Genomic DNA, 18,593 nt, shown 5'->3' on the forward strand with positions numbered 1-18,593 from the left:
GGCTACATGTTTACTTGAAAACGAGGTTTAGAGAGGGAGAAGGCCAAAAATGGGGTCAAAATGACCTTTGGGGCAATAAAAAAGAACCCTATAAATGTCCGAGTACTACTTTGCCAACAAAAGTAAAAAGAAGAAAAAAATCAACTCATATTAAAGATGTATTATACGATGTAGTATGATGTACACCTGAATCTTTGGCTTACCGATAAATGAGGTATATCGTATTGGTTCATGCACCAATACTACAATATAGGGTATCACATTGAACGCTATCATACGATGCTAATAACACTGTTAGAGTTTTCCATTGAATGTCTTTTGGGGATATCTCCTAGCTTATCTATTGAATTTCTTCATACTGTTTCATGTAATGGCAGATTCATGCTGATGAGACACGAAGCAGCTTGCAATTTGCAAGTAGGGCACTACGTGTGACAAACTGTGCACAAGTGAATGAGGTTTGTTTCAGCTTGCCCCTATCTTTCTTTTTCTCCTTCTGGTTTCTTTCTATTATTGTTTACCAAATTGTCCTTATGGAATCAGATTTTACTGATTTGTGCAATTTGTATTGCTGTATTTTCTAATTTTTAACCATGGGCTTTGATGAATGGATGGTTTGTGCACTTGTCTGGGACAGATTTTGACAGATGCAGCTTTGCTTAAGCGCCAAAAGAAGGAGATTGAGGAACTTCGAGCAAAATTAATGGTTGTTTATGCTTGTTTACTGCATTTTCTGTTTGATTTGGATTCTGGAGTGTTCCTCGTATGGGTGGATGATTTTATGAAGTTTCTGTTGTTTACACTTTAGGACTCACACTCTGAGCACTTGGAAGAGGAGATCTTGAGCTTGAGAAACACATTATTACAGGTGTGATGATAGTTTAATCAGTTAATTTCCTTTTATGAGGGGTTTATTAGTGAAATTTTTTGTCATTATAAAAATCTTTGCATGTGTAGAGTGAACTTGAACGAGAGAGAATTGCTTTGGAGTTGCAAGCAGAAAAGAAAGCTCAAGCACAACGTGACAAGAGACTACAGGAACAAGCTCAAAAGATAGCAAACTTAAGCACCATGGTGTTATACTCTACCAAGGATTCAAGGGAAAAGTATCCCAAAAAGGTTGGTCATGATGATGCATCTTCCTCTTGGTTTTATGTTCATTTACTTTTTTAAATTATTAGCTCTTTACTCTATTTTTTATCATTTAAAGCATCTAGAAAACGCACCTGCATGCACATGCAATTTTGCACACACCACACATGAGACAGAGAGAAATTTACACCACAGATGAAAATCTTCCCACCACAGAGACACCAGAATTTCAGGCAGTTGTATGTACTTTCCCAAAGTAGTTGCGATTTGGTACACATCCATGTTGACCTGCGTGTTAGTTGCCGCTATTTGTTTCCTTAATGATTGTTGCATTTCTAAAAACAAATTCTGGAGCTAAACTTTGTCTTCACCTTTGGCTCAATTCCATGTCTTATGACAAACTTATTTTATTAGAGCGGCTAACTAGTGATTATGTGAACTCGCAAGTAGAATATGCAATCATCAGGAGTAATTCTTGCGATTACACTTCTTTCTTCTACCCTGTAAAGAAATGAATATCTGACCTTGTCTATGAGAAATATAATATGATTGTGACTTTATATGAATATCACATAATATTTTTGGTTCCAAAAGTCTTTTACACATGTTTGCTATATTCTGATAGTCAAGATTTTAGATTTGTGCATATCTTTGATACATTGTTCGTCACGGTTATTTTCAGTAAATTTTTTGTTATTTTCCATGTTCTGATAAAGCATAGGGATGCAAGAAATATGCCAATTATTTCCAAATTTTGATGACTATAAAGAGAAAGACAGAACTATGACTAGATAAAAATCTGGTCTCTCTTTCTTTAGAGTATAGTAGTCAATAGAGTTATTAGCTGTAGATTCCTTAAGCCTAATCAGTTATGAAGCTACTAATCTATGCAAATCCCAAAGAGGGCATCATGATTTCTAATCTGCTGGAAATTTAAGGGTTATGGATGTTGTGTTTGATAAGGTTTTGACCGTGAATTTATAGATTTATCAGAGCTTGGATCTAGGCCTGATAAAACCCTGGTCTCAGAAAATTGATGTGTTTGTTAGAGCTGCTGTCTATTTTCAGACTTTGGGTGCCAACATGTTTAATCACATGGTCATGTTTCAGAAAGTGCCTTATTTTTTTTACTTATAAATGCAACAATCCTGAGCTAATTTGATAGCCATTTTTCAGACGTGATGTGGTTAACATCCTTCAAGAATTGATGCAAGCAGTAGCTGCCTATCATACCATGTCTTTGATTGAATGCTTCTCGCATGATGGGTAATAAATTCCTTTAAGATGATTTTAATGTGGGTAAGTTGGGCCCTATCTGTTAAATGTAAACCTATCTATCTATATGTATATATATATATATATATCTGTACATTCGTAGTTCAGGGGTATTTTGGTCTTTTCTCATGTACAGCAGAAATAAGTATTTTATATTTTTATTTATTTTGTTTTATTTTATTCTTTTCTATGTAATATTTCCCGCCTTCATGGGCTTTTTGGGAATTAATAAAGAGTAAGGACCCTACTTGTAACGACCCCAACTCCTACCTTTGAAAAATGCAGAATATATATATATATATATTTTTTAGAGTTGCGGAAAACTTCTCAGAGATCTGGGGTCCTCACAGTTCCACTTTCCATTGGATAGCCCATCCACCACAAACGAAGTTGCAATTATCATCCATATCAACCAACTAAAACTCTTTTATTAATGAGTAAGAAAATTTCAAAGACAAGGTTTTCTTCAACTGAAAGTAAAGTAACAATTGCAGAAATTAAAAGAACTAAAAGACAAAAGATGGAGCCACTAAGTCCTCTACTGAAGCCGACAAGCCCAAGTATAACTCATCCATCCCCAGATGCATGTCCAACTTCACTGTTCACCATTTCCTGTGAAAAACCAACAAAGTAGGGTGTTAGAACCGAAATTCTGAGCACAACTACTTCTAAAGAAACCAGGTAAGAGAAAGAACATGGATAAGATTTCATGCAGTGATTTGAGTGAGTGCAGATATAAAATTTGCAACATTTAAATATCCATAACTACCAATAATTGCATATACTCACCAGTCAAGAACAGTAAACAGTGTCATATATCAATAACTAAATAATCAAACCTTTCAACATGATTTCACAAAGTAAATCATATGCTACCACCAAATGATGTCATGATATCAAGAATGATTCAAACATGCATGATCTAATGCATAACAGAAAAATGCATGATTATGTGCAATGCATGATTTCTTCTGTTATCTTTCATTTAAGTTTCATCCTTCCATATGCATGCCCTATTAGATGCACACATCCTTAAGTTCCTCTTTTTAATTATCGTGGCCCGCGGATACACCAAACGGGTACAAACCCGAGGTCAAGTAGGTTCCCAGGGTAGCTTAACAAACAATTTGTATTTTATTACTAGGTTCCAACTTAGCCCTCGACCGATATCAGGAAACAACACCATCCATCGGAACATTAGACCTCCACATCTAATGTCGGGTACACAAGGGACACCCCACAGCCACAAGTGCCACTTCCTTGGTACCATAAACTCACAGCTGTGACTAACACACCACTCCCGGGTAAAGTGGCGGACTCTCCCTAAAACCGTGGCCAGGAGAAGAACCTCAATATCGGGTTCAGGGGCAACAACGCACACGGAGTTTTTGTATCCTCACAGTCTTCCCAAGACCGGATATCTAAGATTCTCATACTCCAGATGAGATATCCCAGAAAGTAAATTACACTGTTCTTATTCATTATATGTTTAATTAAGTCCATTTCTTTAAGTTTGCCACACATATGCAAAAGTAAAGTGAAAACCCTGCATCCTTCCTTGCAGGGACCCATTCGGGACTCCAGCCCGTATAAACCATTAGAACAGTGTAGTAATGTGCCAAACCATCTTATGTGGTTTCAGTGATGCAGTTAAAAACATATATAAAAGAAAACCCAACCCACGACTCTCTAGGCCGATGATGGTCCAATTTGGCCATCGGTGCATCGCATGCAAAAAATCATAACTTGCAATGTATGCAATCATACCAACATAATTTCATATGCACATTCATTCATACCATTTTAACAATGTGCATGAGCTTTCGCAGTCCTATGCATGCGTAACCATTCATGTGTAAGTGTTTTCATGTAATCACTTAACACACATACCTTCATTCATAGTTTCATGAGAATATTTATGCATGATTACACAGGCCAATAGACTTCGATCCCATATATGGACATGCATTTACAATTTGCTATTTCATGAGCAACACATGCTTCCTACGAGTGGTCCGCACACACAATCACTATACAATTTAATAAGATATTGCAGAATTTCAGTGAATATAAGGTACAAATAGATATTCAAGTTTTGTGTTCACCATGCCACATTTCATAGCAAATAAAGGAATGCACGTTGAGCTAAACATATAAATTTTCCCATGACAACTGAAAACACAAAATTTTTATAATCATTCAAATTCAACATCTACTATCCTTAGATTTAGTTGACTGTCCAAGACAGATCGGTTTTACCACTTTCTAAACAAAGTTAGAGGCAACAAAAATTCAGATTCCATTTGAGTTTCCAAACAGATTTCTTGTACATGCCAGAAATTTAATTTCCTTTTAGAATCAGATTGAATTAAAATTCTACAACAAAACAATTTGCAACAATCATTCAGTTTAGTGTTAGTTGACTATTCAAGACGGGTAAATTTTATGGTTCCAAAAGAAGTTAACATTTGGGACATCATAAATAAATTTCAATATGTTAAACCTCTTTCGAAATCTGATCCAGTGTTTATACTCATATGTTTATATACTGATATATATATATATATATATATATATATATATATATATATATATATATATATATATATATATATATATATATATATATATATATATATATATATATATTGGCTGATTCAAGAATCTACCTCGAATCTATCAGCCCCAAAATCGGACAGTATTACTGTTAAAACTTAACAAACTCTAGGTCAAGGAATCAAAATCATATTATATTTTTTTTCCTAACTAATAACATGCATCTGAACTTGTGCATCTACATATTTCTCAAAACAACACGTGCTGAACCAAATTTTCCTTTGACACTCTAGTGCACAGAAAATTATACAGATTTATGTGTGGTTCCTGTTCACACAGAAAAAGATGACAGGATTGAGTGTGGTATATGTCGACAGCCCCACACAGGAAAACATATGTGTGTTCCAGCTCTCAACAACACATTTAATCAATGCTTAAGCAAATCAGCAATTTAAAATCAAGTTTATGCTAACAAAAATATTTCGCCTTTGTTACATATCAGATTCTCATTAACTATTTGATTCACATGAAAATAAGTGGAGACCCAAGATAAAATTTGGAACATAGAAACTAAAACAGCAAAAGGAACGGATAAAGAAAACATTGAACAACACCTAAGTGTTTCTTCTGACAATCCAAATTCAGTTCAAGAGATCGCACAAGAACAATGCACAGAGAAACGAGAAGAAACCTTAGATTTGAATTTTGAAGAGCAAGCTCAAGAAAAGGAAATCACACAGGCTAAGCTTGACTTCATTCCTCTTTCACAGGCTTCAGTTCAAATCATCCAACAAACAAAAACTGTGAAGCCAAAGGAAGCCTCTGATTTTATTGCCATAGCAGAGACTGATCAAGGTACAGGTGACAACAAGAAAACAACCACATCTGAAGAAAGAAAATGCATTGATAGCGAAAAGCTAGAAAAAGCTCCAGAATTTGGGACTGGTAGGAAGTTTTCCGAAATAAGTGATGAAAATAAGAATAAAAATATGGAAACTACAAAAGAAGGTAACTTAATTAACTATGAAAGCTCACTAATCTCTCAAGCTTTTGTGAATGTAGGCTTGCAGATGGATGAAATAGGACCTGAGGATCTTGATCAATCCATTGTGGAATCCACAGAGCAAAGTCTAGAAATGGTTAATGATAGTGTGAATAGTGATAACATTCCAACCGAAAAGGAAGATAGCCCCAAATTTATTGAAGAATGCTCAAAGAAAAATGAAAGTAGAGATGGAAACCACAAAGAACCATCATCTGAATTGGTATTGCATGACTCCATCTACATAGCAATAGTGTAAATGATAGCACCTTTGCTTGAATACCAACCAAGCCATCCTAACTTGGCTGGTTCCTATTATTAAAAGCAGAAAAAAAAGTGAGGACTTATTCCTAAATAGAACTATTTGACCGACTCGGATGAGGCAGGGATTGCAACCCTCTAATGTATGCAGCCCTTGCTCAGGCCAGATTCAGTCATCAAAATCAACTGAATTAATTATGTTATTTATACTTCACGAAACAACAAAAAAAAGCAACCAACAGACATGAAAAAGGTCCTCAGGGACCCTCACCTCAAAAGACTGCACGGGATCGAACCCATGTTCGATCCCTCACCTAGAATCGAGAGGAGCACCGTACCAGTTTTGAAGCTTTTCCGGCGACCTAAGGCTGGAGGCGCATAGGCACGGTCGGCTGGGGGTTGCACCTTGCTGCTGCCGTGACAGGAGTCTCGCCGGAGGTCTGTGATGGCCAAAACTTGCCGGCGACCTCCCTGCCTCCAGCGCGTGCGCACCGAACGAGAGAGAGAGAGAGACGAGGGAGAGAGATGAGGCTGAGTGAAGAGGGCGAGACCCCCTCTCCACTCCCCTCCTTTATTGGCCCTAGGCCCCTCCTTTTTTGCCGAGATGGGGGAGGTCGGTTACGCCCTGCGTAACCCCCCCTTCCTCCCTTTCCTTTTTCCTGTTAGGGTTTATCGGGCAACCCTTATCGGGTTGCCCCTTTTTAAAAAGAACTCGGGTCCGGGTCCGAGCCCGTGACCCGCGATGCTGGGTCCATTATTAAAATGGACCCGGTTCGTCAATAGTAACGGATCCTTAGCTGGATCCGGGTGGATCCAACTGTGGGTCCGACCCCCTTGTTCCAAAATTTTCTTATAATTAATATTAATTATTTATAAAATTCTGAATTTAACATTATACATAAATTTTTTTTTAACCCCCATCAATATGGATCCGCAAGTCGGATCCATGTGGGTCCAACTGTGGATCCTCGAGTCCACTTAATATATATGTATATTATATTTCTATAGTATTACCAATATTAATATTATTTATTTATGATTATACACATATATATATATTTAGATATATATAAAATATATATATATATATATATATATATATATATATATATATATATATATATATATATATATATATATATATATATATATATATATATATATATATATATATATATATATATATATATATATATATATATATATATATATATATATGGATCCCATACCCATCTACGCACCCCTATTGAATGATTATTCTCCGAATTATTTAATTAATTAAAAATTATTGTACTTATACGTACATATCAAATTTACGAGGTAATATATGCGGAAAACCCCTTTATGGGTCCTGAATCTGCAATTTGGATCTAGGCCCAATTTGCCTAATTTTATAAAATTTTCGGGTTTTACACTACTCAACTGCTCTTTAGGGGCTCTCTCTTGTATATAATGGGGTCAACCCCCTCTCATTTGTATTGCTTCTTTAAGAGATTATTCTCCAATAATATTTATTATTTTTATGTGTGATTCTCAGCCCTTAGTGGCTTATTCTTGTGTTTTCATGTGTTGACCTATAAGTGATCATATTCTCTAAGTGTTCTCTTGCCCATAAGCGGAACACCAAAGCATATATTGCAGTTCATGACATGGTATCCGGGCTTATAGACTCCTTTGTATTATTCAACTCTTTCTCAATCATATTTTGAGGTTGTATGAAGATCGGGTCTTGCCTCGAGAAGTATGCCGACAACCTTCTTGAAGATTGGTTTTCCTATGAATGCATAGAGACATTGGTGCTTCAAAAAGAGTTGAAAATCTGCTCAAGTATTTATTTCTCTTTTTCTTTCCTCTTGTTTTGTGTTATTTGGCTCTATGGCCGAAAAAGAAGTGGTGACGGTAGTTCTAATAAAAAATGATGAAACAAACTACAATTTATGGGCTACCTGTAAAAATGTCTATTAAGAGACAATACACATACAATCACTAATACTTCACAAAAGATGTGCACAAAGGCACTCAAACAACACTTGAACAAATACACACAAAGGCCTAAAATGATGCAAACATGCACAAATGCATGTAACAAGAATACATTGAATGAAAAGGAGGAGCTTGAGTCACTCAAGCCTTACATTTACAAGGGGGAACAGCCCTATATATACACCTCAAAGGGGAGCCACCTTGTGGGCTCCCAAAGGAGTCGTTGGGAGCCCCCAACGGTCACATTTGTGACCGTTGGGGGCTCCCCAACAACTCTTTTGGGGGAGCCTTCCCAAGGTGGCATGAAAACCACGAAAAAGAAAAAGAAGGAAAAAGAGAAAAAATAAAATAAAAAAGAAATTACAATCATATTCCTAAGTGGAATATGCGTAAAATGAGAAAATACAGAAATACCCTTTTTGGGTATTATGATCAAAATAAATAAATAAATAAATAAATAAATAAATATATATATATATATATATATATATATATATATATATATATAAGAATTACATTTTTAACACTCCCCTCAAACTTACGGTGCGATAACCGCAAGTTTGCCCAAAAGAAAATGAAACCGAGGGGAGCAAAGCGCCTTAATGAAGAACTCCAAATCCATCTCCGAAATTCAAATGGGTTCTAAACTGGATCAAATTCAGATTAATATGGGTCTTGGATAGGGTCCAAATCCATATTACTTTGGATCAAATCCCTCAGATCCGGACCGATCCAAATCCGGATCCGACACGACAAACTGCTCAATTTTCAGAAAAATGCGATTTTTGACTCAATCGTAGTCTGAATCGAGAAAAATAAAATATCATTGCGCTCAGAATTTCGAGACGCATCCAACGACATATTACACAAATACCAAATTTCGAATTTTGCCTGAAAATAACCTGAATTTCACTTGAATTTAAAGGTCGAAAATAAAACTTTTTCTCACGTTTTAAGTGGCTCGTTTAAACCTAGTTGATGCGACCTGGGCCAAGCCCAGACTCAAAAGCATTGATAAAAAATCGAGGCTCAAACAATTTTTCTCCATGACTTAGCCAAATTTTCAAGAATTTCAAATTTAACTAAGTATGAAAATACGTGACATTACAATATTTGTAAAGAAAATTTTGAATGTCAAGAATGTTTACTTGGTAAAATGACAACCTTGCCTTATGGTCAAAGAACCTTTTATTCTTCAATGCCTTTTGAATTAGTTCATTCAGATGTGTGGGGTCCTGCACCTGTAGCTTTTAAAGGAGGATTCTCCTACTGTGTTGTGTTTATCGATGATTTCACTAGTTATTGTTGGATTTACTTTCTTAAGTTTAAATCCGTTGTATTCACAATATTCAAAACGTTCCATAATATGATTAAAAATCAATTTGAAAGTAAACTCAAAATCCTCAGAACAAACTCTTGAGGAGAATATTTGTCGAATGAATTTAAACAATTTTAAAAAAATGAAGGAATTCTATATCAAAGATCGTGTCCTAGAACTCCACAACAAAACAAAATTTCAGAAAGAAAACACAGACACGTTATGGAAACTACAAGGACTCTCCTCATTGCTAAAAATGTTCCAAAAAATCTTTGGGTTGAAGCTGCATTAACTTCAGTATATCTTATAAATAGGTTGCCTTAAAAAACATTGTCCAATAAAATTCACTTTGAAAAATTATTCAAATATCAACCTGACTATCAAAGACTAAGAATCTTTGGTTGCAAATGTTATGTTTTAAATGATAAAGGAGATAAACTGTTCTCTAAGGCTATTCCCTGTGCATTCATTGGTTATTCTGAAACACAAAAAGGATTCAAATGTTATGATATAAAAAATGATAAATTTCTCATCTCAAGGAATGCTAATTTTGTTGAAAATGAAAGTGGATTTGAAGGAAACATGTCGACCTCCTATTGAGAATATAACAACTGCTGAACCAATAGTATACACTAGAAGGAATTAAAATGCAACCAATGAAGGTGTAAATCAAAGTAATCATGAAGCATTAGAAATACCCTCTGAACAAACAACTATTCGTAGATCTGAAGGAATCTTAAGGATCCCAAATAAATTTGTGTCTTATGACTCATTCTCTCCTAAACATAACACATGTCTTATAACTATTTATTCTTACTTTGAACCCTCATGTTATAATGAAGCAAAAAATTTACCCAAATGGATAAAATCTATGCATATAGAATTAGATGCTCTTAAAAAAGCTAATACTTGGGAAAATCTAAATTTACCATTCGGAAAGAAGATCGTAGGGAGCAAATGGATCTTGGACAGCGGTTGTTCCAAACATATGACTCGAAGGCCGGAGTTATTTTCCACCCTCCAAAATAAGGATGGAGGAACCGTCACCTTTGGTGACAATAACAAGGGAAAAATAATCAGTATTGGTAACGTTACAACAACAACAACAACAACTACGCCTTCATCTCAAAACAATTGGGGTCGGCGATATGAACCAAAAAAGAAAATCATTCTGGGTCTTCCACATGAATCCTTCTCCTCCAATCATTTCTATCCAATGTCATGTCCTCGGTGAGGCTCAAAGCATTCATATCCTTTTTTATCATCTCCATCCAAGTCTTCTTAGGCCTACCCCGACCTCTTTTAACTAATATATTTTCCCATTTCTCCATCCTTCTAACTGGAGCATCATTAGGCCTTCGCCGAATATGTCCAAACCACCGTAAATGATTCTCTCTCATTTTATTTTCAATGGATGAGACGCCTACCTTCTTACGTATCTCCTCGTTTCGAATCTTATATTTTATTGTATTTCAACACATCCATCTAAGCATACGCATCTCAGCTACACTTATTTTTTGAATATGATGTCTCTTGGCAGCCCAACATTCCGTACCATATAGTAAAGCGGGCCTAATTGTCGTCATATAAAACTTTCCCTTCAACCGCAATGGCATTCTACGATCGCACAACACTCCAATTGCACTTTTCCATTTCATCCACCCAACCTTTATCCTATGATTTACATCTCCATCAATTTCACCATACTTTTGAATGATACAACAAACAACAAACAACAAACAACAACAACTACGCCTTCATCCCAAAACAATTGGGGTCAGCGATATGAACCAAAAAAGAAATTCATTTTGGGTCTTCCACATGAATCCTTTTCCTCCAATCATTTCTATCCAACGCCATGTCCTCGGTAAGGTTCAAAGCATTCATATCCTTTCCTATCATCTCCATCCAAGTCTTCCTAGGCCTACCCCGACCTCTTTTAACTAATATATTTTCCCATTTCTCCAACCTTCTAACTGGAGCATCATTAGGCCTTCGCCGAATATGTCCAAACCACCGTAAACGATTCTCTCGCATCTTATTTTCAATGGGTGCAACACCTACCTTCTTACGTATCTCTTCGTTCCGAATCTTATCTTTTATTGTATTTCCACACATCCATCTAAGCATCCACATCTCAGCTACACTCATTTTTTGAATATGATGTCTCTTGGCAGCCCAACATTCCGTACCATATAGTAAAGCGGGTCTAATAGTCGTCCTATAAAACTTTCCCTTCAACCGCAATGGCATTCTACGATCGCACAACACTCCAGTAGCACTTTTCCATTTCATCCACCCAACCTTTATCCTATGATTTACATCTCCATCAATTTCTCCATACTTTTGAATGATGGATCCCAAATATTTGAAATAATCATTCACCGGTATATCTTGCTCACCAAGCTTCACTACACTCCCATCACTACTTCGTTGCTTACTAAACCGACATTCCATATATTCAGTCTTACTCTTACTCAACTTAAAACCTCTAGCTTCCAATGTCTGTCTCCATAATTCTAACTTAGCATTAACCCCAGCTCTAGACTCATCAATCAAAACAATATCATCAGCAAACAACATACACCACGGTACATTTTCTTGAATTGATCTCGTAAGCTCATCCATCACTATCGCAAATAGGAAAGGGCTTAAAGCAGATCCTTGATGTAACCCAACCGTTATCGGAAAATTGGTTGTCACCCCTCCACAAGTGCGGACATTGGTTACTACTCCTTCATACATATCTTTAATTATACTAATGTACTTGAGAGAAACACCTTTCTTCATCATTGTCCACCAGAGAACGTCCTTAGGTACTCTATCGTATGCCTTCTCTAAATCAATAAAAACCATATGCAAATCTTTGTTCCTCTCTCTATATCCTTCAATAAGTTGTCTAAGAAGATGTATAGCTTCCATAGTTGATCTTCCAGGCATAAAACCAAATTGATTCTCCGATATCATGACAACCTTCCTCAACCTAGACTCAATCACCCTCTCCCAAAGTTTCATAGTATGACTCATGAGTTTTATACCACGATAGTTTGTGCAATCTTGTATATCACCCTTATTCTTATACAAAGGCACCAAAGTACTCTTCCTCCACTCATTAGGCATCTTATTTGTTCGCCAAATCAAGTTAAAAAGATTTGTCAACCATTCTAAACCTTTCTCTCCCAAGCATTTCCAAGCCTCGATAGGTATACCATCTGGGCCAACTGCCCTTCTTGATTTCATTTTCTTCAAAGCCTCTGCAATTTCTTTCTTTTGAATCTTGCGCATGAAGTCACGATTTATCTCATGAAAAGGAATGGAGAAGTCTCCAAGGTCTTGAGCATGACTATCATTAAATAGCTTATCAAAATAATCTTTCCATCTCTCCTTAATCTCCTCATCTTTGACTAAAACCCTTTGCGTTTCATCTTTGATACATCTAACCATACCCAAATCCTTCGATTTCCTATCTCTCATCTTTGCAAGCCTATAAATATCCTTCTCGCCTTCTTTGGTATCCAACTTGTCATAAACCTCCTTATATACCTTAGCCCTCGCGTTTCGAACAACTTTTTTAGCTTCCTTCTTTGCTATCATATACTTCTCCAAATTCTCATTATCACGACTCTTACTTAGATTTCTATAACACTCTCTTTTAACCTTAATAGCTAATTTGACATCCTCGTTCCACCATGATGTATCCTTACCTAGTGGTGCACCGCCTTTAGACTCACCCAATACCTCCTTAGCTACTTTTCTCATACCACCCGCTATCTTATTCCACATTGATTCTGAATCCTCCTCGAGACACCAATCAACTTCCTTAACTACCTGCTCTACAAACATTCCTTGTTTAGCTCCTTTCAGTGCCCACCACTTAATTCTAGGATCTATCCTATGTCTATCCCTTTTGCGGCATTGTCTAATTCTAAGATCTAAAATTAAGACTCTATGTTGTGTAGCTACACTTTCTCCTGGTATAACCTTACAATCGATGCAACAACCCCTATCTCTCTTTCTAAGTAGGAAAAAATCTATCTGACTCGTATTAACCCCACTTTTAAATGTTACTAGGTGAGACTCCCTCTTCCTAAACCAAGTGTTTGCTAAGATCATATCATAGGACAAACAAAAATTTAAAATCCTTTCTCCACTTTCATTTCTTTTTCCTATACCATAGCCTCCATGGATATTCTCAAATCCATCCCTACTAATGCCTACATGTCCATTAAGGTCACCGCCGATGAAAAGCTTTTCTCCATAAGATGTCTCTTGTACTACTCCATCTAAATCTTCCCAAAATTGATGCTTAATGGAATCATCTAAACCTACTTGAGGTGCATAAACACTAATAATATTAATAATATCCGTACCTAATACTAATTTAATAAGTAAAATTCTATCACCCTTCCTACGGACCTCAACTACATTATCTATAAACTGACGACTCATAACAATCCCTACTCCATTCCTATTCCTATTTATTCCTGTATACCAAATCTTATATCCCCAAGGTTCTATCACTTTAGCTTTCTCACCTACCCATTTGGTCTCTTGAAGACATAAAATATCAATCTTTCTCCTACACATAACATCTACTAACTCTACCAACTTACCAGTTAAAGACCCTATGTTCCAAGTGGCTAACCTAATTTTATGGTCTTGGACTAACTTCTTTACCCCCACCCGTCCAACAAAGTGAGGGAACCCTTGCCTATTTGACACCACACCCGGGCGCCGGTGTGACGCGTCGCTTCTGGGCGACGACCTAGCAACCCTTGCACATTTATCACTGCCTCCGGGCCTAGAGAGTACAGCGCGTCGCTCAGTAGGGAACGCCCCAACGAAATTCTCATATTGGTTCATTTTCATAGGATATGACAAAGTTTTTATGCTGGCTGTCACAGGCCTACCGCAACCCTCCTCCTTTATCCGGGCTTGGGACCGGCAGTGTATAACTACACAGGCGGAGTTATACTTTTGAATGATAGATCCCAAATATTTGAAACAGTCATCCACCGGTATTTCTTGCTCACCAAGCTTCACTGCACTCCCATCACTACTTCGTTGCTTACTAAACCGACATTCCTTATATTCTGTCTCACTCTTACTCAACTTAAAACCTCTTGCTGTCTCCATAATTCTAACTTAGCATTAACCCCAGCTCTAGACTCATCAATCAAAACAATATCATCAGCAAACAACATACACCACGACAAATTTTCTTGAATTGATCTCATAAGCTCATCCTGTAATGAAGTGCCAAATGAAAGAGGCGAAGTCTCCAAGCGAAAGCACGCACATACACAAGAGGCCACAAATGGGCAAAATAAACCACAAAAAGTGGTTAAACACACAAAGAGGTAAAAAAATATATTTCACTCATAGAATGCTTCACAAGAAGCTTAAGAAATACATGGGGCCATGCCCCTTATTTATACACAGCAAGGGACCCAAGGAGGAGCTCCCATAGAGTCGTTGGAGCCCCTCCAACGGTCATATTTATGACCGTTGGAGGGGTCCAACGACTCTATGTGGACCCCTCTCAAATGAATAAAAAGAAAAACTAAAAAGTAAAAAAGAAAAAGAATAAAGAAAGAAAAGAAAGAAAAGAAAGAAAAGCATATCAATGATATGCGTGTATAGGTGAAATGATAGAATTACCCCTATTGGGTATTACAAAATAAATATATATATATATATTTATATATATATAGATAGACACATAGACATATATATGTGTATGTGTCGTAATCTATATATATATATAAATATACATCATATTTTAACACCCCCCCTCAAACACACGGTGAAATCACCGAGAGTTTGCTAAGGAGGAAGTAGAAGCGAGGTGATGGCAAAGCTTTGGTGAAGAAGTCCGCCGACTAATATTCGGTAGGAACATATGGGAGTTGAATGGTGCCCTGTAAGAACTCATCACGAACATAATGACAGTCCATCTCAATATGCTTCGTTCGTTCATGAAAAGTGTGATTGCTAGCAATATAGACAGAGCTCTTGTTGTCACAACACAACTTTGAGGGAGTTGAGAATGAGACCCCCATATCTTTAAGTAAGCTTCTTAGCCATATAATCTTAGTTGTGGTAGTGGCCATCGCACGATATTCTGCTTCGGTAGATGAGAGAGAAACTTTATGCTGCTTCTTACACCTCCAGGAGATAAGTGACTCACCAAGAAACACACAATAACCTGTGGTAGAAATACGATTATCGGGGTTACCCCCCCAATCGGAGTCAGTATACGCAAGTAAAGTAAGAGGTGAAGAAGAGGATAAAAATACTCCCTTATGGAATTTTTTAAGTATCTGATAATCCTCATTACTGCTGCCATATGAGTAGTAGTAGGAGCAGTCTGAAATTGGCTTGCACTATGAACTGCATGTGAAATGTCAGGTCTGGTGATAGATAAATATGTTAGAGATCTAATCAATTGACGGTAAGGTGTGGGGTCTGCTAAAGGAGTGCCATCACTGGCTCTCATCTTGGCATTGATCACTTCTGGAGTCCCCACCCTTTTGTCATCTGTCAGCCCAGACCTAGCAATAATGTCAGAGGCAAGCTTCATCTGAGATAGGACATACCCCTTGGGGGAGTATGCAACTTCCATTCCTAAGAAATACCTTAGACTACCCAGATCAGACATATCAAAATTTTTCTTAAGAATATTTTTAATAAGGTCAATGCCTTTCTTATCATTACCTGTGATAATCATGTCATCAACATATAACAACAAAATTGTTATGTATTCATTAGAAGATTTAACAAACAAAGCATTATCTGTGTAACATGAGGAAAAACCATTATCAAGAACTACTTTGCTAAAAAGATCATACCAAGCTTTTGGTGCTTGTTTAAGACCATAGAGAGCTTTATTTAATTTTAGAATATTGCCTTTCCCAATTTCAAGACCCGGCGGACGGTCCATAAGAACTTCTTCACACAGAGTTCTATTTAGGAACACATTTTTAACATCAAGTTGATATATCGGCCATTGTTTGATGGATGCTAAAGCAATTAGGGTTCGTATACTAGTCATTCTGGTTATACGAGCAAAGGTTTCTTCATAATCAATCCCATATTCTTGGGCGTAGCCTTTTGCAACCAAGCGAGCTTTGTATCTTTCAAGAGACCCATCACATTTGGTTTTAACTTTATATATCCATCTATACCCAATTGCCTTTTTTCCTAAAGGTTGAGGAATAATGCTCCAGGTTTGTGCTTTGTTCAGAGCCTCTAATTCGATCCTCAATCCAATGTGGATGATCTTTAGCTTCCTTGAATGAGGTAGGCTCATGATACAAATGTATTAACATGAGACAAGCCCTATAATTCAGAGAGAAAGATTCATAAGACACAATTTTTTGTGGTGGCCTACTAGTACGAGAAGATCTCCTAGGTGGATTGTTGTCCATAGATTCTTCTAAAGAGAAGTCTTGAGAGTATATGTCAATAGCAGGTTGATGTTCATTTCCTAACCGCCGGGTATATACATTTATATCATTAAGGTTTTCATTTTGGGAAACATTATCATGTTGTGGTATATCATTATAATGTAAAGTGCCATCACAAGTAGTATCACAAATAATTGCCTCAGGGGACTCAATTCTAGGAGCTAAGTTGAATAAAAAGAATAATCGATGTCTTCCCTAGATGTGTGGATATCGAAACCATTTTGTACTTCAATGAAGTTTACATTTCTCGACACATACAGTTTATTGTTTCGAATATCATAGCATCTATAGCCTTTTTGATTCTCACCATAGCCAATGAACACACATTCAAGAGCTTTAGGTGACAACTTATCTTGTCCTTGACTAAGTACAAAACATTTGCATCCAAAGATTCTTAGTCTATTAAAATCTGGAGTAATTTTAAATAATTTTTCAAAGGGTGAAACATTTTTTAAAGAAGAAGAGGGCATACGATTTACAAGATATGTTGCGGTAAGAAGAGCTTCGTTTCAAAAGTTTTTAGGAACATTTTTAGACACAAGAAGAGTTCTTGTGGATTCAATTAAATGCCTATGTTTCCTTTTCGCAAGACCATTTTGTTGCGGAGTTTTAGGACAAGATCGTTGGTGCAAAATTCCATTTGTTTTAAAATAATTTTGAAAATCTTTAGACATGTACTCACCTCCCGAGTCAGATCTAAAAATGGCTATATTATGTTGGAATTGATTTTAAACAAGAGCGTGAAATTCTTTAAAATTAGTGAAGACATCAGATTTATTCTTGATAATGTAAACCCATGTGTACCTAGTAAAATCATCAATAAAAGAAACATAGTAAGAATAGCCCCTTTTGGACATAACGGGTGCCGGTCCCCATACATCGGAATGCACAAGTTCAAAAGGCCTTTTTGACACAAAATTACTATGTGAATAAGGAAGAGAGTGAATTTTCCCAAGAATATAATCATTACATGTAAATGTATTTGTATTACAAAATTTTTCCAAAAATGGAAAAAGGTACAACTTGGAAATACTAGGGTGTCCAAGTCTCAATATCTTTGGATTAAACATGCTGCCCCAAAATCGTGGACTTGAAACCTTTTATGAAAAAAGTTGAAAGCTTTGAAATCAATCATTTATCAGAGTTTAAAACAAAAGTTCAGCGGAAGATCAGGTTCAAAACAACAAGTCCCTAGACCTTGGGCACATTACAACCAAAAGCAGATTCTCCCTTACAAACCGATTTGCAGTTCAAATATATATTTTATTGAAATGAAAAGAAGAACCACATTTTGGTAATACACTTTTAGAAATGCAGAGTTATAATCAAATGAGATGCTTTCAAAGGAACCTTATACCACATCTATCAAAAGTATCCCTAGGAGCGCAACGTCAGGAAAGGACATTCCTTGAATGCATCGCGTCATCGTGCCATTGCAAGCTGTCTCAACCTGTTCACCACCTGCCCATGAAATGGGTCAGTCTCACAACAGACTAGTAGGGGTGCAAAGGACAAGAAAGAGCAAAAGCTACAATAAGTAAGATAAACGCTAGATCAAGTAGGAACAAGCAAGACTAGCAGATCTAACCAAATGTGC

At 36.6% G+C, this 18,593-nt stretch overlaps 1 protein-coding gene across 3 annotated transcripts in view; it reads left to right on the forward strand.

Moving 5' to 3' along the window:
- LOC149837378 (P-loop containing nucleoside triphosphate hydrolases superfamily protein) overlaps positions 1–18,593 on the forward strand; it is a 227,338-nt gene that overhangs the window by 33,184 nt on the left and 175,561 nt on the right. For all 3 annotated transcript variants that reach the window (XM_090006002.1, XM_090006003.1, XM_090006004.1), the window contains exons 10-13: positions 378–458; positions 638–706; positions 809–868; positions 958–1,119. In XM_090006002.1, coding sequence (XP_089862128.1) covers positions 378–458; positions 638–706; positions 809–868; positions 958–1,119 — 372 coding nt within the window. The remainder of the gene's footprint in view (positions 1–377; positions 459–637; positions 707–808; positions 869–957; positions 1,120–18,593) is intronic.

This window comes from Nuphar pumila, chromosome 5 (assembly GCF_984573655.1).
Source record: "Nuphar pumila chromosome 5, dmNupPumi1.hap1.1, whole genome shotgun sequence".
In the NCBI taxonomy this organism is placed as follows: domain Eukaryota; kingdom Viridiplantae; phylum Streptophyta; class Magnoliopsida; order Nymphaeales; family Nymphaeaceae; genus Nuphar; species Nuphar pumila.